We start from the raw sequence: 23,302 nt of genomic DNA on the forward strand, positions 1-23,302 counted from the left end.
TAGCATTTTGTAGCTTTCAAAGAACATTTCACCTATATTATCTCACTTGCCTCCCACAACAAACATGACTATGGTTAGAAGACCAAAGAAGTGAATTGTAAGTAAGGCAGACATACCTGTTCCACAGATAGGAAGACTGAAATCCGAAGAATGTTAAAGTTTCTCATCACAGATACCAGGCTTCACATAAACATTTGAACTACATCTACAGAATTGTGAAACCACCCAATTACTTTGAAATAGGGGCATAGCCGTGGTAATTAAGGGAAATTAGACAGTGCTGTAGACCAAGTTGTGAAAAGGCTGCCAAACAGGACCACCACGGAGTGCAATGTGCTTGGACAAGCAGTGCATCTTCTATTTCTTACAGCCACCATGGGCATACAGCAGAATGAAGTACAGAGATGAAGATCCTCTTTTTAGGGTCAACACACCCATTCACCTTGTGCTGGAACACTGCCTGCCAACAGTTCACAGCTCTGAGAACTGTCTCGCCTGAGTTCATGGCCTCTGTCAGGGAATGGCTCACCTCCAGCTACTGGGGATGCAAGAGTATGAAGTCTCAGCCCCTTTGCCTCTATTTGGGACAACTCAGAAGGGTCACCCCAGCATTAGACCTCCGTTATAATAAGATTAGCTGAGGGTTCAGTTTCAACTTCTTCCCATGTCCTGTCCTGCTGTCCTCAGGTTTTTACATAAGCATCTCCCAACTGCACTCTTCAATAAACTTTCTGGCTGCAATTTTCCGTCTAGAATCTGGTTCCAGGGAACCCAGGCTAAGGCAATTTAATATGTGGTCAATACCTCATATTTTAAAAATGAAGAGATGAATGAATCAGCGAGTAAATTTTGTACAAGATTCTTGGAACCAAAATCAACTTGGAAAATTCCAGAAACTCTTTGACATGTTGGCCCTAGGTTTATTTGTTTGGCAATCTATTCATTTGTGAATTATTTTATCCATTCATGCATACATCCATTCACCTATCCACCCATCCATCCATTCTATGGGTATTTATTCTACAGTTAACATGTGCCAAGTACCGTGCTAAGTCCTGGAAAATACAATGGTGAGCAAGACAGATGTGGTCCCTGCCTTCATGTTGATCATTATCTAGGAAGCTAAGATACTTCACATACTGGTTTCATTGAAGGTGAAGATATATGAAGAATTCTGGGGGAAAAAGAGAAACTGAAGTTTCCATAGCCAAGGATAAAGCAGATGGGGAAGGAAATTGATGGGGTAAAGAGGGATTGTGGGAGCAGCTGAAACGCATCGTGGCCAGACCAAGACTTACGTGTGGTCCCCACAGCAGTCACCACCTCACTCTCGCTTCCATCATCAAGTACGGCCAATAGTGAAACTTCATACTCCGTACCGGGCTCCAAGCCTTCAATAACATGTGAGTCCTGTTCTTCTCTCAGGACAACCTGAAATGTATTTTGGTGCTTAGTAACTACGCTTATTTGAAAAAAAAAAAGAAAAGAAAAGAAAAAGTGTTATTCTGAGCATAAGCAAGAAACAACCAACCATAAAGAACTCCAAGGCTGTCAAAGTCCATTTTAAGGTCAAGTCAGAGACTTTATTCCTTTCGATCCCCTCAGCAAATAAGTTATTAATATTGGAAAAGTGACATTTTACAGTTGTATTAAATGTCATTTGTTAAAGTCAAAGAATCTGAAAATATATAAAGTATATAACTAAAGCTCTGGCAACAATATATCATAATATTAGGAAAATCATATGATTTGACATTTCTAAAACTCCAAGCCATGTAAAATACTAATTACTTCTGTGATTCTTAATATATTTTAAAGTGAAGACCAACTCCAGCAGCAGTAGGTATTCACTAATGCTCCGGATTAATTTTCAGTCTGTTTCAGACAACTCACCTCCTCGGTCTTCCCCCCATAGACTGGAATCCACATCAATTTGTGTAGCCCTTCATCAGCTGAGAGGGGATGCCAGGTCACCCTAAAACTGTCTGTCGTCACCTCATCAATTTCTAAGTATTGCTGGGCTGGAACTTCCTCTGTAAACCAAGGAAGGAGATTTTGTTAGGGAAATGAGAAGGCAAGAAAGCCAAACCCAAGTATCTCCCAGGGGTGTAGAAGACTCTTTGAGGAATCTTTTGCTTTAGGAAAGCACAGGGAAGAAGGAAAACCAGGGCCCATCAGTCCAGGGTGGCCTTCCATTTCTGTTTCCAGCATTCACCAATATCATAAATTAGGGAAACCATGGAAATAACAGATCTTAAAACTTTTCCAGTAATTTCTAAAACTCTTAGCTTTTCTATTTGGCTGTTTTCATTAACTATAAAAAACAAGAGTGGCATATTCATTTTTTAAAAAATATTATTTTCCAAGTATCTTGAGGAAATTAACAAAATAGTCCTCTAGGGGCCTAAGAAAGCTTCCCTTTTAGTTCTTTTTGCTTTAGTAGCTAAATCGCTCCCTAATATTAATCCTGGAAAAGAATCTTCAATCTTTTAACTTGTGCATATGGTGGTCATCAGAAATGAAATAGAATTAATCAGGCCTTCCACTGTTTCAGAGCTTATATACTTCTGGGATGTACAACAGAAAGTATAACACCCAACTGCACCCAAAATAAATAGTCAAAGAATTGGTTTTTATTATTTGAAGCCAGAGTTTTTCTAAAAAAAACAACAACAAAAACAGAAAAACCCAAATTTTTGATAGGACACCATGAGAATCCCAACTAGAATTAGCCTTCTGGAGATTTGGTTAAATTACTGAATTTTTCCACGAACATTATTTCTCAATCCAGCTTCTTTTTCATCTCTCTCCAAATCACCTTCTCATCTTCCCAGTAAAGACTACATTTGTTTCCAAGTGCAATCAGTGGTAAGTTCAGAAAGCAAATAACAGAATTGTTGCCACCAAGAGAAAAAAGTGGCTACAGGATACATATAGAAAAGAAAAATAATGTATACATGTCTTACATTTCATTTTAGGGTTTAAAATATTACTTATTATTATATGAAGATTTCAGGCTCCAGGAAAATCATTGACTGATATATTGAGCTCAATAGTATGAGACTGTCATTTTTATAGGTCAAAAACTGTTGGCTATCAGCAATTTTGGAAATTCAACCTAATACACACATTCATTTGAATGGAAGAAGGATGTAGAAGTTTTAACTAAGGAATGAAAGTAAAAGGAATAAGATTAGGAAGAGAAAAACATACATTTTTTAAACAACGGACCTTTTGAATTTAGGTGGTCTTTTCTCTCTCTTCCTTGCTTTGATAAAAAATAACTAGCCAGTACACACATCAGTCATCCGGTTGTTTATTTTTTAATGATAACATAAAAGAAATCAAACTTAAAATTCAATCTCTTCAAAATCACAAATAAAGAAGGTGCTCTGGGTTCTGGTTTCTATATATTAATAGCTATTCTCGAAACTTTTCACACCACAATGAGGCTGCTTACCGGTGGTAAAAACCCCAGTTAGAGGCTCTGACTGTCCTTCATCATAGATGGAGAAAATAGCAACAGTATACTCTGTGAGAGGTGTCAAGCCCTTCAGAGGGAAGGTAGTAATAGGATCAACTTCAACCTGTCAAAGAAAGAAGTCATAATAACAGCTCTATCTAATGCTCTCTAAGTACAGGAATCATTTTATTACTGTCTGTAGCTCGCTTAGCTGACAGCAAAGTTATAAACACTATAAAACAAATTATTGAATTATAAAACCAGACAGTTTATGTATGAACATTTCTGATCTTATACCCTTAGATAACCCACCAGTTAATTCTCAGGACAACTTTGCAATCAATATTCTTTCCATTCATTCCAGACACAAAGTGCAGACAACTTAAGAGGCGGACATAAATACAGATAATGTTTCCAGTTAGATCTGCTAGTAGCAATCAGTTTTTTGCTTCACTGCCTGGGCTCTGCTGGCCCCATAGCTAAGTAATTCACGATAACTCCTATAAGAGTCGTACAGGTGAGCAACGATGCTGGGAAAGAACTGGGGAACATTAATACTAAAGAAAATAGTAAATATTTGAAACATTATCTTCCACAGAAAGACATATTTGGTGAAAATATTTTTCAACTTCTTTGGGGCATATAAAAGATGAAATCTCGAGGAATAGAGATCAAGGGTGTAAGAAAAATTAAGGATTAGAAAAGAGAACTTGACAACAAAAAACATACATTGAAAAAGGAAACCATAAAGTAAGAGGAGATGGGTGGGTCAGGCGTGGTGGCTCACGCCTGTAATCCCAACACTTTGGGAGACCGAGGCAGGTGGATCACTTGAGGTTGGGAGTTCAACATCAACCTGGTCAACATGGCGAAACCCCATCTCTACGAAAAATTTAAAAATTAGCTGGGCGTGGTGGTGCGCACCTGTAATCCCAGCTACTTAGGAGGCGGAGGCAGGAGAATCACTTGAACCAGGGTGGCAGAGGTCACAGCGAGCTGAGATCATGCCACTGCACTCCTGCCTGGATGACAGAGTGAGACTCTGTCTCAAAAAAAAAAAAAAAGGAGATGAGGGCAGGGTCTACAAGGCACCCTCAAGGCAAGAGAAAGAACAAGAACAGATGAAGCTTTGTCACTGAGGGGTTGGGCATGGGGCTACAGCGCTGCACAGTACCGGGTGCATATTGTAGACCATGTATATGGGGCCCACACCTAGGTGTTTCACATATATTCTCTGTTAATCCTCACAAGCACTTATAATAATGCATAATGAGGTGCCCCCACTGTGGTGATACTCTGGAAAATTTAAGAAATGACCATATTTACCTGAGAGCACCCTCTGCCAAAAAATAAGCTCTGCTTAAAATGTTCTCATGAGACATTTGAGCAGAGCAATAAGATCCTTTTTTCTGTTGTTGTTTTTTGGAGACAGGTTCTTGCTCTTGTCACCCAGGAGGGAGTACAGTGGCACGATCTTGGCTTACCGTAACCTCTGCCTCCAGGGTTCAAGCTATTGTTTTGTCTCAGCCTCCCATGTAGCTGGGATTACAGGCGTGCACCACCAGGTCCGGCTAATTTTTTATTTTTAGTAGAGACACGGTTTCAGCATGTTGGCCAGGCTGGTCTCAAACACCTGGCCTCTAGTGATCCACCCACCTCGCCCTCCCAAAGTGCTGGGATTATAAGTGTGAGCCACTGCACCCAGCCAAGATCTCTTATGTATGGTACTATCAGTGACTAATCCTGATGCTACCTGAGGTTCAGGGGAAGGTCACTAAGCTCAACACTGTATGTGTCTGCTCATGGCAAAGTAACCTTTAGCAAAATATAAAATGTCACCTCCCTACTTAAACCTTCATTGGCCATCTATTGCACTCTGAATCAAAACCAAGCACCCTGAGATACCTCATGGCCTTCATAATCTGGGGCAGCACCTTTTCTTTCTGTCATACTCCAGTGGCCTGTTGGGCTCCAGCCACACTGGCTTCCTTTCAGGTCCTTGCCTTTCCCACCTCAGGGCCTTAGCACATGCAGTTCACTCTGTCTGTGACCCCATTCTCCAGCTCTTGTCAAAATTAGGCCTTCTTCCTCTATCATGACTATGCTTAACTAGAACCTCCTCAGAGGAGGGTTCTTTTTCCACCTATGTTTCCACCTATTAGTGGGGTTATTCACTGACACTGGCCTTGTTGTTTCCTCCTTGGTACCAGTGGCAATGTGAAATTACTTTATTTACCTACATGTTTATTGTCTATCTCCTGCATAGAGCATAAACTCCTTGAAGGCAAGAACTTGTTTAGTTTCTTCACCACTGTATGTTGAATTATATTTTTTGAGTGAATAGAATAAGTAAATTAAAATGAAGATGAAGGCACCAAAAAAACTATTTCTTAAAAGAGGTGAGAAAGGTCTTCTCTAAACTAAGGGCCAGAACAGAAGCCATACACACCTCTAAAGAATCTACACCTCTGTAGGTCAAAAAAGAGTGCCAACCCTGGAAAAAAAGAGCTGTCATTGTACTGTACCATTGTGCTGTACTGGGCCACTCTTCTGGAGAAGGCCAGCGAATCCCAGCCTTCCCAGACACTCTAGTTGAGGGGTCACACATGGACATGAAGTCATCCTAGAAGTTCTGGTCCAGATTCCCAGATGAATGCATGAATCACCCCAGCTGACGCCACATGGCAGAGCCCAGCTGTCCCTGCTGAGTTCTGCCCAAGTTACATGCTCCTAGGCTATATTTTAAGTTGCAGTGTTGTTACACAGCAACGGTTAATTGAAAGTATGGATTATCTTCTTCTAAATCAGGGATTGATAACATTATAGGTCATTTTTAGCACTTACTGTTTACTGCAGCCTGTGAACTATCTGCATGCTTTATATGCATTTACTTATTTAATCCTTATCACAATCCTGTGGGGGAGCTAATTATTACTCCCCATTTGAAAATGGAAAAATGAGATTCCAAAAATTAAGGAACTTGCCCAAGGGGAAAACAGCTAGTACACAGGTCTTAAACACAGGTGTTTCAGGCTCTAAATCATATGCTCTTAAACACTATTTAAAGTATGGCTTCATTATTTAAGCTCACAGAAAATACAAACCCATGTTAAAAAATGTGAGTTCAAGACATACTTTCCTAACCTCTAGTTACATATTGCTTTCTGTTGTTTTGAATTGTCATGGCTGAGATTTATTGAGCACTTACAGAGTCAGGGACTTGATACTCATTGTCTTATTTAGAGTCTCCCCCACCCACCTTCACCCACCAAACCCTAGGTGCTTTCGCAACTATTTTCCGAAGGAAAATCTAGGCCCAAACAGCTTAACTAACTTGCCCTGAGCCATAAAATTATTAACTGGAATGTCTAGTTAGGCCTTGATCTTGTTTCTAAGTTTCGAATCTGTGACAAATAGGAATTTTGCAAAGATATCAAACATACACAAAAGCAGTTAAAATCTAGGTACTGGATTCTTAGGTCCACCAAACAGGAGAAAGGACTAAAAGAAAGAATGTGTGTGTGTGTGTGTGTGTGTGTGTGTGTATCTGTTAAAAAGGATCTCGTTTATTAAATATTTGATGCTGAATAGACTATATTTTATATAATTTCAGCATTGATTATTCTATTTCATCAAATAAAGGCCTTTGGGTATCATTTATTTATATCAGTTAAAATATTATGCTTTAAATGATTAGTCCCAGAACTGATTTTGCTGGTAGTATTTTAAGATGTAGAAGAAAAATTTGAGGAAATAATAACAAATAACCATGATCTCATTGTTATGCAACTATTTCTGAGAAATATCCTCAATCAGTCTAGCTAAAAGTTTAACTTCAGCCTAATTTTGGAAGGGATGTAGAAAAAGGCCCTGATGAGGAACAAGGGATTTGGGCTCAACTCCAGGCTCTACTGCTGAGTCACTGCTACTAGGAACTGGACTCTCAAAGTCCAAAAACTGTGGCCTTTGCATTTATAAAACTCAAATGGCAGCACTTAATTCTCCATCATGTTTGCGTACTTCCAAAATCCTTTCACAGTAAATGCTACCTGAGATGACTTCTGTCCATAGTTTGATAAGTCATACTTTGTCAGCATTTGGTTCTGTAAGGATTACATGAGGTTTAGAGCACTCAGAACAGTGCCTGGCTCATGGGAAGCACTCAACAAATGTTAGCCACCATTATAATCATCACCATCATTATCATCATGGTCATCATGATCATCATCACCATAATCATCACCATCATTATCATCATCATCACCGTCATCATCACCATCATCACCATCATCATCATCACCATCACCATCATCACCACCATCATCATCACCATCATCACCATCATTATCATCATCATCACCATTACCATCATCACCATCATCATCATCACCATCATCACCATCATTATCATCATCATGGTCAGCAGCAGCATGGACATTTGTTGAAATACTTGTTTCATTTTTCTTCCTGGTCTCCAAAAAGTTGGGGAGAGGGGTAATGCAGAAAAGATACAGAGGGAGGAAGAGGAAGTGAGAGAAGGAAGATGAGAGGAAATGAAGCAGAAAATATTGAGTGTAAAGCAAAAGTGTTAATAATCAATTGCATGGGCCTGGCACAGTGGCTCACACCTGTAATCCCAGCACTTTGGGAGGCCGAGGTGGGCAGATCACGAGGTCAAGAGATCAAGACCATCCTGGTCAACATGGTGAAACCTCGTCTCTACTAAAATTACAAAAAATTAGCCGGGCATGGTGGTGGGCGCCTGTAGTCCCAGCTACTTGGGAGGCTGAGGCAGAAGAATGGCATGAACCCAGGAGGCTGAGCTTGCAGTGAGCTGAGATCGTGCCACTGCACTCTATACTGGGTGACAGAGCGAGACTCTGTCTCAAAAAAAAAAAGAAAAAAATTGTTGCATTGTCTATAAATAGAAGCTTAAATTCACAGAAATTAAAGCAAAATCTAATAAAAATATTCATCCTTAAAATTATACATTCTAAAGTTAGGTACAGTAATACTTCAATAAAAGATACTTATCCAGCAACCTCAAGTATCTATAGCATGGCTATGAATTAAGAAATAAGAAACACACACACACACACACACCCCCTAGTCAAAACTGGTGTTACAAAATCCATGCATGGCTTATGCATTTTACTCACATGAAATTTTCTCAAATCTTCATTCATAGCCCATTTTCTCACATTTTAAGTTCGGTTTTACCAAACATAGCTTTCTAATTTCCCAGAAACAGCAAATGCTAGCAGCTTCCCCAAGACTGAAAAACACTACCAAAAAACCCCCAAACATATGTTCTCAACAAATATGTTAGTCTGGGGCTATTCTCTGCAAAGACAAATAACAGAAAATAGTAGAAGAAGCTACAGCAGCTGCTATGGTCTGGAAGGTTGTGTCCCCCTGCAGATTCATATGTTGGTACCTGATCCCCAGTGCAGTAGTATTAAGAGATGGGGTCTTTGAGAGATGATTAGGTCATGAGGGAGGAAGGCCCCTATTAGAGAGGCCCATGGGAGCTTGTCTGCTCCTTCCACCAGGTAAGAAAATAGGTAGAAAACTCCAACTATGAGGAATACACCTGCAAATTCAGGTGCAGGTGCCTTGATCTTAGACTTCTCAGCTTCCAGAACTGTGAACAATAAATTTCTGCCATTGATAAGTTTCCCAAGCTGGGCACAGTGCCTCACTCCTGTAATTCCAGCACTTTGGGAGGCCAAGGCAGACAAATCCCTTGAGCCCAGGAGTTTGAGACCAGCCTGGACCACATGGCAAAACCTGGTCTGTACAAAAATTAGCTAGGCATGGTGGCATGTGCCTGTAGTCCCAGCTACTCAGGAGGCTGAGGTGGGAGGATCACCTGAGCCTGCAAGGTTGAGGATGCAGTGAGCCATGATCACACTACAGCACTTCAACCTAGGCAACAGAGACCCTGTCTCTAAATAAATAAATAAACAAAACTTCCCCAGGCAAGGTATTTTGTTACAGAAAACCAAAGGGACTAAGACATGGTTATAATCATTATTATATAATTATATTATAAATGTAATGGATATATAAGAAAGTTTGTTTTTGTTTTATTAAAAATTATTACCAAAGGAGGATGCTCTACAATGAACAAATATTTACTGGTGAATATAGAGGTGTTACTTTCGTTGTTCAATGAGTCAACTCTTTTAAATTGGTAGGTTTTATATAAAAATAGAAATCAGTGGTATCTCTCCAAGAGTCTTAAGATCTGGCAGCCCATGCCTGGATTTCTATGCAGCAGCAATCAGTAGAAGCTGAGACTGGCTGCATCTTAGATGCACACACTTCCCATCACACCAGTCCCTAGTATCCCTGTCATTGAAACCCACTGTCCATTGTCACTTATCATTAGTCTTGCTTGTTGTCTTTCTTTCAGTAGAGAATTTCTTCTGCATTCATGTCCTCAAAATGGGAAGACAAAATATAGCCTAAGTTAGGCTGGGAGCAGTGGTTCATGCCTGTAATCCCAGCACTTTGGGAGGCCTAGGCGGGCAGATCGTCTGAGGTCAGGAGTTTGAGACTAACCTGAGAAACATGGTGAAACTTTGTCTCTACTAAAAATACAAAAATGAGCTGGGCACAGTGGCGCATGCCTGTAGTCCCAGCTACTCGGGAGGCTGAACCAAGAGAATCGCTTGAATTTGGAAGGCAGGGGTTGCAGTGAGCCGAGATCATGCCACTGCACTCCAGCCTGGGTGACAAAGCGAGACTTCATCTCAAAAATTTATATATAATATATATATTTATAATATTTATAAATATGTATATATAATATATATTTATATGTAATACATGATATAATATGCTATATATTTATAAATATATATTATATATAATACACATACATTATATATAATATATATTTTTATATATTATATATATAGCCTAAGTTAGCCTCATGTGTCAAGCAAAACACGACAGCATTTCTTTGCAGGTGTGTCTGCTTCTACAGATTTAATGGTATGCTTCAATCATTTATAGTATCTGCCTCATCCTCCTACACAGTTGAATTTACAACCCTTGGGAAAGCAGTTTATGTATTACCAGTGACAAAGAGACACCTATAGCTCAGTGTTTTTTTATTTCAATCTTTTTACTGCTCCAGGCTACTCTCTTCAAAAACAAAGCAACTCATCCAAATGACCAGACTCTTCAGGAGTATTTACTCTCAAGATTTACGAAGGTTTAATGAAGCATATCGAACAGTATTTCTATATGTTAGCAAATGTGTACTTACTGCCTGTCCATTACACAATGTCCCTTATGAGGATGCATTTTGTAAAATATTGCTTGGATTTAATTTTAGAAAAAAATTTGTCTCTGCATATAAAAACACTTGCTTTATTTGGTCAGAAAGTAGAAATGATGCAATCTAACATATTTCCCTCTTTGTCTTAGCTTACTGGACCAAGATAAGGGAAAATAAAATAAAAATAACCTCGCTGTTTTGCTAAAACACATTTCCAAGGGAACACTTTTTTGAAAGTATTAGTCACTGCATGCAAGATACTGTATCTTCACAGGTTTTAACAAGTTCCATTATTTGAAAGTACTTCTTAGATAAAATTCGAATTATTTGCTAAATTTAGGCTCATCTAACTAGAGCCTTTCAGATGCCAGTTTACTCAAAAGCAGAAGGATAAACTAGAGAACAGTGACATTATTTTCAGTTCGATGCTTCCATGAACATACCCCCTCCCCACCCCCATCCCCTGTGGCAGACTGCATTTTCCAGAGATGGCCACATCAGTGAATATCTTCTTCTCTATATGCTCCTCCTATCCTCTGACATGTCTCCCACCACAGGTAGGATCTGTGTTTCTCCCCACTTATAAATCTGGGTGAAGGTGGTGACATCTCATACCAATGACAGAGGTGATATCAAGTGACTTCAGAGGCTGGGTTATGAATAGCGATACAGCTTCTACTTAGCTCTCTCTCTCTTTGGACATGTGTCATGGGACTCCTGAGCCAACTCCCCTGAAGCTGCATGCTGAAGGCATTGTGCGAAGAGTCTAATTAGAGATATGGAGACCTGCTCCAGATCTCAGCTGTTCCAGTCTCCCCAGACCAGGCACCAGATACATGAGTAAAGACGCCATGAGATGGCTCCAGCTCCAGTCACTATCTGGCTCTAACCTCACTGGGGAGCACCCCTCCTCCAGTGATAACTGCAATTCACACCCCAATTCCTGACCTACATACAGGAACTATGAGAGACAATAAATAATTACTATTATTTTAAGCCACTAGGCTTTGAGATGATAGGTTATGTAGTCATCAATAACTAGCACCCCACCACCTAAAAAATATACAGTATGTCCCAGAACTTACCTCATTGATTTCAGTCCCATCTGCATTGTTATATACAATTCGATAACCATTGATCTGTCTTGAAGTTGGGTCCCAGGTTAATCGAGCACTGTTAGAGCCAATATTGGAGATTCTCAGATTTCTTGGTGGACTTAAAGCCACTTGGCCGTAAATGGAATAGAAAATAATTAAAATGTCAGATTACATACACATAAAAAGAAACTGCGTCTTTGACTTCTATTTACATATGAAAAGTGTCACCCAGATAATAATTTATAACACTGAAATAACCAATGTATTGTCTCATAAAAATCAATAATGTTCTCTAATTAGCAAAGAAAAAAGTTTTCTTTGTAGAGAATAAATAGCAGTAATAAGTTACACATGGTTAGAAATAAGATTTAGGTAAATTTTCTGTGCCTATCACTCTACCTGACGTAAGTAAGAAACCTAATGGATTAAAAACGAAGTAACTTGAAATAAAATTTTAACTAGTCCACTCAATTACCATGTGACTCTGGCAAAGCCACTCTACCTCTCAGCTCCACAATTTCCCACATGTAAAATGAGGGGATGCCCATCTGCCATTTCCATGTTGGTATCTATTAGGCAAGTCCAACTTAACCGGTCCAAACGGAATCAGTGACTCTTGATGCCTTCCCCTAATTCTTCTTCCCTCAATCTTCCCCTCTGAGCAAATGGAAACTCTATCCTTCCTACTGATCAGATCAAAAACCTTGGAGCCTCCTGGATTGCTCTTTCTCACGCAACCCACTTCTAATCCATCATCCAGATCTGACCCCTTCTCTTCACCTCCACTGCCACCATCTTGGTAGAAGCCACTATCCCCTCTTGGCTTGGATTCTTGCCATGGTCTCCCAGCCAATCTCCCAACTTCCATCTTTCCCCTACTATTAATATAATTATTCCTTAGCAAGCAGCCAGAGTGCTTCTTTTAAAATGTCAGTCAGGTAATTTCACTTCTCTGCACAAAATCTTCAAAATGGCTCCTAACTCCCTCAGCATAAACCCACAGTTCTTAGCACGATCTTTTCTTTTCTTTTCTTTTCTTTCTTACTTCCTTTTCTCTTTCTTTCTTTCTCTTTCTTTCTCTCTTTCTCTCTTTCTCCCCTCTCTCCCCTCTCTCTCCTTCCTTCCTTCTCCCTTCCCTTCCCTTCCTTCTCCCTTCCCTTCCTTTCCCCCTCCCCTCCCCTCCCCTCCCCTCCCCTCCCTTCCCTTCCTTTCTTTCCTTTCCATTCCTTTCCCACTCTGTCATCCAGGCTGGAGTGCAGTGGTGGGATCTCAGCTTACTGCAACCTCCACCTCCCAGGTTTAACTGATTCTCATGCCGCAGCCTCCTGAGCAGCTGGGATTACAGGCGTGTGTTACCACACCTTGCTAGTTTTTATATTTTTGGTAGAGACGGGGTTTCACCATGTTGGCCAGGCTGGTCTTGAACTCCCGACCTTGGGTGATCTGCCTGTTTTGGCCTCCCAAAGTGCTGGCACTACATGTGTGAGCCACCGCAGCCAGCCTAGAGTGGTCTTTATGGCCCTACATGACTGGCCTGCTGCCATTTCACTGCTTCCATCTCCTACTACTCCGTGCCTTTTCCATGCCACTAGCTGTGACTGGAACCTGCCATGCATGCTCATTCATAGGCCACTGCACTTGCCTTCTCTTTGCCTTCAAGGCTCTTCCCCCAGATATCCGCACAGCTGGTTTCTTTGCTTCTTTCAGGTTTCTGACCGTATGCCACCTTCTCGATGAAGCTTTCTATGATCATCTTATGTAAAACAGTTCTTCTACCCCCATACTACCAATCTCCTTCTTCTGCTCTATTTTTTTTTTTCACTGTATATTTCTGGTTTATTGTCTCTCTTCCCCAGTATATTATAATCTCAGGGGGTTAGATAATTTAGTTTCATTTTGTTCTCAGATCTATTCCCAATATAGCGAGTACTCAATAAACATTCATTGAATCAATGGGTAATTATTTGACCTGAATAAATCACAGTGGCTTTGTGAGACAAATAAAAATAAACATCTTACTATTGCTTTAAAATTATTTAAAGAGGTATTGGTATTTCTGCAGATTCCTAACTGCCAATTCCATAGCTTTTTGAACCTCTTTAAGGACCGCTATCTAATTCAATAAATTAAAAATTTTCCATAATTTTTGACACTTGCATGAGCTCTTTACAGGCTTATTGTAAAAATAATTGTTAACATTTACTGAGTGTTTTCCATGAGTCTGACACATAACATATGTTAACTTATTAAATTCTTACATTAGAATGCAAGGATAAAGTTGCAATTATCCCCATTATATTGATCACAAAATTGAAGTAACTTGTCCAACATCCCAGTTAGTAGGAACAGAAGAGCAATTCGAATTTAACCTAAGAAATTGATTAACTGATTCCAGAGCCCATGATATTAACCAGGATGCTAATTTCTCCTCTCTCACTGTTTCTCTCTCTTACTCACACTCTCTCATCCTACAAACTCAGTGCTGATAGAGCCAACAAAGCAAAAAACTTGAAGACAAATAATGACAATTATGAGCCATAGCCATGAAGCATGTTTCCTAACCTCAAAGCCCAGTCCTTTCATTAATTCAATACATACTGATTTTTGACAATAAAGATCTTGTAGGAGTTAGTGACTCGCTTAATAATTAAGGTGCCAGAGAGGAAGTGTAGAAAAGAAAAAAAAGCAATATAATTAAGTAGTATGCACATTTGGCTCTAAATTTTTCTGGAATTCCATTACATTTGGCAATATAATGGAATAATGTCTAATTTACTTTGCACATAAAAATGCCAGCCTCAGGAACAAGTATCTAGGATATCATTTTTCAGGACCTTTTTGCTAATCATGGGAAGGAGTTGTACATATTTTAATAAGTATAAATAAGTGAACACTCTGAGTGAAAGAGAGATGGGCTGTTGGGGAAAGCTTTTCTTTCAAATAGTTAGAGTCCCAGAATTCACTTATGTGGTAGATGCTTTCTAGCATGATTCATTTCTTTTCTTTTTCTTTCTTGGGCTCTCCCAGAGCTTTTGTTTGTTTCTTTGTTGTTTTAATTACATTGGTCTTTCTCTGAAGAGCAAGAATAACATAGCCTTGACTAACACAGAACGGATGTGTGCAAACTTCTTTATCATTAAACTTCTATTTTGTTTTCCCAGATGGAATCTTAACGAGAAAGGCATTGTAGAAATTGTGCTATTCATCTCCTCCCAAGTCCAAGAGAAGATAGGTGAGCAAGACCTCACGTCTCTCTGCACTTTCTTATGTTTCAAAAGATCATGAATAGAGCCATATTTTAATAGTATGTGGTATTATTAGAATGCCATAGTAATATTTTGTTTATATCATATTTTTTAAATAAATGCATACATTTCCCAAAAAGTACTAGGAATTCCCTACATCTAGCCAAAATTAGCCTTACCAATAAAATTTTTGCTCAATTGAAAATGAATTACAATAGTAATAGGCTCAGATAAATACAGCAAAGATTTTTAGGGAAAAATGTTTGTTAATTTTGATATGAGTGGAAAATAAACAGATATTCAGTAACTATGTGCTGAGTGTTTTCACATATACTACTGTATTTAATCTTATATCAACTACATGTGTAAAATTATTGCTCCTCCTTTTATACAACCAAAAGAGTTTTATCACTCACCCATTGTCACCTAGCTAAAATATGAGTTGAGCTGAGATTCCCATCTCAACTACTATCTTGCAAAGCCCACACTCTTCCCTCTACATTCTGACCTGCATTTGAATTTAGACAAAGAAAGACACAGGTGGAATTATCTGGAGGATGCTGAAGTTCGGTTCTGGCAACTATATCATTTATAATAATACAATATATTAAAAATACATTTTCCTGTCCTAAATAGAATATGAGATTTTTAAAATTACAATTAGCTTTTAAGAAGTTTCAACCCAAACTAGTAGTTCCAATTCAGAATCCCCACATTCATGCGGGCTTTTACTACAGCATCCCAACTGAATGGCTGTGCTGCTCACATGTTGTTTCCTGTCCCGTAACAGGATCGCTGGCCTCTTCTCCAAACATGGCATAAACTGTGACTGTGTATTCTGTATTGGGCAACAACCCACTCAATTCAATATCCGTGTGGGTCTCTCCAATTTTCATCTGAAAAGAACACATGTTGTTAGATCGTTTGCCAATACATATTATTCATGCTGATCGGAGTGGAACAGAACAAAGGTGAGACTTCATAGGATAAGACTTTACGTCCCCTCACAACCCCTCCATCAAACAGGCTTCAGTCATAACTTTTAAATTGTCTCGTGTCATTTTATATTAGGAACAGATATTATGGAACCATATAAGTCTAAAAGTACCATGTGAACTGTGTTAGGATAACTCTTTACATCTGGACAAATGGCAACTCCAGCCAGAATAACAATGTTGAGTATACGCTCCCCAGGAGAGGGTGGGTGAGATTGAATCAGGAATGTTCTCTAGAGACTGTGAGCTCCAGGCCAGTGTGCTGGAGGCAAGGCCAAGTGGGCACCTTTCACTATTTGGCTAATTCTAACCAGTGCTCTGGCCACATGCCCAGTTTTTGCTTCAAACTCAATGAAACTGGGCCAGTTTTGCGGCCCCATTCAACAACAGAATCCACGCAGTTGAATTGCAAGTTACTTCCAGTATTCAGAAGAGATCCAATCACCTTGACACCCAACTTGGCAATTTGCTTTTTTGATTCTTGAACACGTTTTCTGACCCTTGGATTCAGTCAAACTATCCAACATTCTCAGTTGTGCGACAATAGAGTGATGGGATAGTTTTATGTTTTGGAAGGAAAAAAAAATCTCCATAGACAGTCTACAGGCACATGACTGCCAGGGCTAATCATCAAATTAAAATTTTGAATTTTGAACTAGCTCAACATATATAACATAAACCCACAGAAAATAATATAATACACACTGATGTACCCACTACTCAACTTGGATAAATATCAAACTTTTGTCATATCAACTTCAGATTTTATTTTTTAAAAAATTAATATATACAGATAAAAGGTCTTTCTCATTCTTTCTGTTCACCACCTCCACCCTGAGGTTGATGTATATCTTACTGCTGCATTTTTGTACTTCTGTATGTATATAGATATATCTATAAGCAATATATGATCCTGTATGTTTAACAACACACATAATGGGATCATATCAACACAATCTTTTTGCAGCTTGCTATTTTTTTCTGTGTTAATATTACATTTTGAGATTTATCCATGTTGATACACAAGGACAGAGTTGACATCATTAATTTCTTTGTGGTATTCTTTTCTATAAATATATCACTAGTTTCCATTCCTCTATTAATAGGCATGTTAGTTGTTTGCAATGTCTTATTCCAACCAAGTGCCTGCATTGAAAAATGCCTGCAAGATGTTTCCCTATGATACATTTCCAAAAAATAGTATATATCTTCAACAGGATGAAATATTTCAAAATATCCTCCGAAGCAGCTGTACCAAACTACATGCCCGCCAGCAGTTACAGGAGTGATTCTTTTCCTGCGTGCTCATGAATACACAGTATTATCAGACTTTAAATTTTTTTTGCTAATCTATTGGTTATAAACTACTATTCCTTTAATTCTTTTTCTCTTTTATAGTGAGGCTGAGCATCTTCTCAGCACCATTTGTAAGTCTCTCTTTTGTCAAAATAATTCAGATCAACTTTAAATTCAAATAGGCAAAAGCCGTCTAAGCCTTGGAAATAAAAAGACACATGTCACCAATACTCTATTCCTGACACTCAGATTCACCATTTTTTCGATCCTAAAGATTTCCGTCGTCAGAGACAGGCTTTACACAATTTTAGACAACCAAGTTCTCTGAACTGCTTTGCTTATTAACTGCCCCTGCCTCTTCATTCTTCCTCTTCATTCCTTACATGTCTGCATTATAGCTATTGTCCCCTATAAATTAAAAATGAGTACTAAAATGTTTGAAAGTCATTTGAAGGTCAAAGGTTCATCATTTAAAATGGAATAAATTCAAAAATTTGCACCAACGAGGTATGTCTATCTACCTCTCAAATTAGTAAGAAAAAACTTAATTCAGTGCATACAGAGAAAATAGTCACTTATGCACCACATAAAGCAAAATATATAACATTCCTCTAGAGTTATTTGGCAATACTGAATGTAAACCTTAATAATTTGCCTACCCTTTGAAAAACAAACTCTATTTCTAGGAATTTATCCTAGGGAAATAAACAATTATGCAAAGATGTATGTTAGGAATATTCACAAAAGCATTATTTATATAGCAAGCTATCTAAATATCCAAAATCATAGATTAATTAAACACGACCTGTTCAAACCAACAGTAGAATACTATGGGTGTATACAATGACTTCATAAAATTTTCTTTAATGACATGGAACGAGATTCACAATAAATAAAATGAAAACAGCAGGCTACAAAACCACTTCCATTTGTTGCTTTTAAAATGCATTGACAAAGACTGTTAACAACGGCTATCTCTCGGTGGTGGGATTATACGTGCTTTTTTTTTCTTTTGGCTAATCTGAATTTTCTACATTAAATTTTTACAATAAAAATTTTATTTTATTTAAGGAAATAAAAGATTCTAGGACTGTAGTAGGTAGCAGGTGGTTACCTCTTTTTCATCCCCAGCCAGGTCCTCTGTTAGGGGAGCATAAAGGATCAGGTAACCTGAGGCCCCAGGTACTGCATCCCATTTGACTCGCATGCTGTTCTCAGTCACATCATACAGTAGAAGGTCAGAAGCCATGGGTAAAGCAACTGCAAGAGATTTTTTTTTTTTTAATGTTGAGCCACTTACATATGTGTCCTTGAGAAAAATGAAATTATCAAGAAATAAGATTGACCATAAGAAGGGAGAAAGGGGTTAAGAATAAATTGCAAGCTCCTGTGTTAAACAATGCTGATGAAAAACAGGAAACATTGTTGTTTTCAAATATGGTTCTAGACCCTCCCTAATGTGGCCCTGCCTACTCTTCTAACCACAATGTCAAGTTCAGGACTTTGCTGACATTTCCAGCTCCTTGTACACAGATCTATGAGAGTGCTTACAGTCTTTCATTGCACTAATCTGCTTGCACATCCTTGGTTTGCGTTCCCACCCCCTACTACACTAAAACATCCTTTTACTTTTATTTATTATTTTTTTGAGACCTGTTATTCCTCTGTCATCCAGGCTGGAGTGCAGTGGTGCAATCCTGGCTGCAACCTCCACCTCCTGGGCTCAAGCAATCCTCCCACCTCAGCCTCACAAGTAACTGGGACCACAGTGGCGTGCCACCATGCTCGGCTAATTTTTGTATTTTTTGTAGAGACCGGGTTTCACCATGTTGCCCAGGCTCACTAAAACATCCTTGAGAATAAGGATTGTCACTAAAATATTTCTGCAAAGTGAGGGCATTAACATTTATCTGACAGATTGTTGCCAGGGATAAATCCAACAGATTTCAGAAAGTGATGATCACAGTGCGTGGCGCATTGTGATTAGTGTTGTTTACCCTGTTATTGTTCTATCAGAGGCAGATTTTTTAGAGCAGTTTTGCATAGTGTCTCGCATGTAATAGGAACTCAGTTAATATTAGAAATGACTACAAGATGTTCGATCTTTTTAAAAAGATTATCTCTTCTCATGATTCTGTGTGCATGTGCATGTGCGTGTGTGTGTGTGTGTGTGTGTGTATTATGTGTGTATGTTGTCATTGTGTGTTACTATGATCCTACCCAGGAAGGGAATTATTAGTATTCAGAAGCTTGTTTTACCTACAATGATATGAACAATGAAGATAGCAGTAACATAATTGCCTTGGCATTCTACTGGGCAGGAGAGCTATGGAGTTTTTTCTCTACTTCTACTGACAAATTCAAGGACAATTCTTGGTTCATAGTAGGCATTTATTAAATACTTAATTAATAAATGAATGAATGTTTTTGTACTCTTCACCACCAAGATTGCTCTTAAACCTATCAGAGATTTATAACAACTTTTTCAAGACATAGCACCTGCAAGACTACAGCTCTAGCATGGACAAGTACCACATATAGCACGACAAATGTCTTCCGTGAATTTGATTGAATTTGATTCAGGATGTCTATCAACACGACCTGAGCAGAATTTCAATTTAAGAAAGGCCCCCTAAGCAGCACTCCACAAAGTTAGAAGTGGGGTAGAATTAAATACATACGTGTAGTTTCAGTTCCCCGTAGGCCTTCACTAGCAGTGTGGGCATAGATTGCAAAGACTGCTATCTGATATTCAGTTAAAGACATCAAGTTTTTCAACACTGTGGAAGATACACTTCCATCTACCACCACCTGTTTAAAGAACAGTTCGAGCAATGAGAGCATGGAATATCTTACACACAGAATTGAAATCAAAAAGCGAAAATATCTCCAGCAAGAATATTTCATTGAATATTTTCTTGTTTGTGCCACATCCTCCTTTCCACTGTGGCAGTCAAACGCTCTTTGAATGCCTACATGAAGTGATGCACCTTTTATGGAACGTGTCCAGAAGTCCCTTGTTAATTCATATCTAATAGAAATAACTGTGTTGATACCAGGCTAATTATTATCCTATTTACATCCACTTAATAACAATAAACATGATATTTTTCCATAGAGCTTTGGGAAGCATTTAAAAGATTTATTAGTTGTGAAAAATAAAAGAATCATTGGAAGCACTCAGATCTCTCTCCTTTTTTTTTTTTTTTTTTTTTTTTTTTTTTTTTTTTGGTCCAAATGATTTAAGACTCCACAATCTACTTCTCTAACGCTTAAAAAATATCATAAATCCTACCATAACACAGAATATTGTGAAATATGCTGAGGTCAGTCAGAGGTTAGAACAACAAAAAGAAAAAGAAAAAAGAATTTCATTGTGTTTTAACATATTCCTTGTGAATTGTGGTATCAAAGGTAGGAAATGGGAAGGATCCAATCATCTGGCAATAGGTGTTCTTGCCTGTGTTAGCCAAGCCATAAAAAATGCTGGCCACAGCTGCTTTATTATTGGCTTTTCCATTGCACTCATCCCTACAAATGTCCAGGAAACTCCAAGGCTTGGAGGACTAGTCCGTATATGACCACGTACTTTGGAATGCACAGACTTCACTGAGGCAGAAAGCTCAGATCACTCCCAAGCAGAAAAAATGCACAAATAGCAAAAGGGGTCCTGGCCAGATAATTAGCTACTGATACCTTTTACTTTAGAACTTACTAATTTGAAGAAGAAAAATACGTTGTGTTAGAAAATCATACATGACCAGTTCTGAGCGTTATTTGGAGAGATGAAAGATGTAATTGCCATAACTCAGAGATATGGGAGAACAATATGAACAAGTGGAAATGCATTTCAGTCAAATTCTTTAAAATGTCTGTGACGGAATAATCTTATACATAAATTTCTGCCTTGTTCTCACTACTGTAGAAGACTTGAGAGAATAAAAAGAATGGTTGAAAATACTGTCTCCTTATTACCTCGTCTGGTTTTCCACCCCTGGTAGGATAATACACAACTCTGTATTTTTCCACATTTCCTGGGGCATGAGTCCAGTTAACCATAAAGCTTCTGGCAGTGACTTCAGAAGTAATCAACTCCGTAGGCGGCCCAGTGATGGCATGGGCTGAGGCTAAATTAAAGAAACACATCAAATAAACCTCTTACCCAAAGTTATTTCTTATGAAGCTAAGACATCTCATTAGACAGAAATAAATACTGATTTTATGCTGCCTCTAAGATTTTCCTCTTTAGATAAGTTGATTCAGTTATCCATTTGTTCATTCAAACATTTAAATGTCTATTAGGTGCCAGGTACTACGCTAAGTTCTGAGGATACCAAACTTAAATAAGATGTAGTTCTTGACTCTAGAGAACTTTCTCAAATTAAGGTCATTGTTAATAAATAATAAAAACAAACATTAACAGCTGGGCATGGTAGCTCATGCCTGTAATCCCAACACTTTGGGAGGCCAAGGTGGGTGGATCACCTGAGGTCAGATCAGGAGTTTGAGACTAGCCTGGCCAACATGGCAAAACCCCGTCTCTACTAAAAATTCAAAAATTAGCTGGGGATGGTGGCAGGTGCCTGTAATCCCAGCTACTCAGAAGCCTAAGGCACAAGAATCGCTTGAACCAGGAGGCAGAGGTTGCAGTGAGCCGAGATCGTGCCACTGCACTCCAGCCTGGGAAATAGAGCGAGACTCTGCCTCCAAACAAACACACAAACAAACATGAACTAAGCATGTGTGTATTGAAAGTTTCTCTTCAGAGTCTTTAGAAGTTTTTTTTTTTAATCTCATCTACTTCTCCCTAGTTCCTATTACTGTTCACACTTCATATGTGAGAAAATCAAGGCACAATGAAGTTAGCTAACATGACCAAGGTCTCACAATTAGTATCAGAGTTGACATTGATATCTGGGCTTGACACGAGAGTCTGTGTTTTTAAGCATCAGAGAACACAGGCTCTATAGTAAAAATTTCAGTTCAACAAGTGACTAATATCTAAAAATGTGAAAGAAGAAAAAGCAACTAACATATATTAAATGCCCACTATGAGCTCAACACTACGTAAGCATTTTTTCGTATGTGTTACACATGTTAAAGCAAATGATTCTATAAAAATTTGGGACATGCAAAATCTAAGTGGAGGGGGGATACAATATGTAAATGATAATAACAAGGTGAAACTTTAGAATTTTTCACACTTTAAGGGCACTCACTCAAAGGGACTTTAATAATCTCAATTTTTAAAATACTGTTTTGAACACAAACTATGGCCAGGAACTTTATTACATGCTGTATCATCAACCACATGTAGACTTTTTTTGGAAAAACTGAGCTCTAAAGTAGCTTCACTTTGAAGCTCAGAGAAATGTGTTCAGGATCATACTGCTTGGATGCCCAGCCCAGCCCCATGAGATCTAGCCTGGGGAAAGGCAAATGATGACAGAGAGAAGGACATGTAGCCAGAAAGAACCATTTCACGCTGGTTACAACAGAGGCAGCAAATAAAACCAGACTCTTAAAAGAAGACTTGGATATTACCCTCTTCTCAGATTACAACTCTATAAGGCAAGCACAACCTGCAGACCAGTGATATTGTGAGGGGCAAGGCTTAAAAATCTATGATGGATTTGCTCCAAGAAAGAGAAGAGCTGTGCTTTACTCTATTCCTTTTGCTGAGTATAACTAAAAACTCTGGAAATTATATCAAAGACAAGCATAAGAAGACGCTGAAAAGTAGAGAGAAGAAGGTCAATGAGTGCAGAACTACAGGGCTCAGGAGCTCCCAGCAGTGAGCTCCCACTTCCTTTTACTCATATATCCCACACATGGAGCTAAAGTATCTGGCAACCTAGAAATACCAACAGATACAGACTAAAAATTGCTAACAAAATCTTCTCCCTCTAGCAAAG

The 23,302-nt window shown here is 38.6% G+C and overlaps 1 protein-coding gene across 3 annotated transcripts in view; it reads right to left on the reverse strand.

Moving 5' to 3' along the window:
- Positions 1–23,302, reverse strand: part of COL14A1 (collagen type XIV alpha 1 chain) — a 245,408-nt gene that overhangs the window by 144,488 nt on the left and 77,618 nt on the right. For all 3 annotated transcript variants that reach the window (XM_050802163.1, XM_050802164.1, XM_050802165.1), the window contains exons 10-17: positions 21,363–21,514; positions 20,069–20,198; positions 18,502–18,647; positions 15,863–15,992; positions 11,840–11,979; positions 3,461–3,587; positions 1,894–2,033; positions 1,299–1,431 (exon numbers count right to left, since the gene is read on the reverse strand). In XM_050802163.1, the coding sequence (XP_050658120.1) occupies positions 1,299–1,431; positions 1,894–2,033; positions 3,461–3,587; positions 11,840–11,979; positions 15,863–15,992; positions 18,502–18,647; positions 20,069–20,198; positions 21,363–21,514 (1,098 nt within the window). The remainder of the gene's footprint in view (positions 1–1,298; positions 1,432–1,893; positions 2,034–3,460; positions 3,588–11,839; positions 11,980–15,862; positions 15,993–18,501; positions 18,648–20,068; positions 20,199–21,362; positions 21,515–23,302) is intronic.

The sequence above is a fragment of the Macaca thibetana genome, chromosome 8, assembly GCF_024542745.1.
Source record: "Macaca thibetana thibetana isolate TM-01 chromosome 8, ASM2454274v1, whole genome shotgun sequence".
NCBI lineage: Eukaryota > Metazoa > Chordata > Mammalia > Primates > Cercopithecidae > Macaca > Macaca thibetana.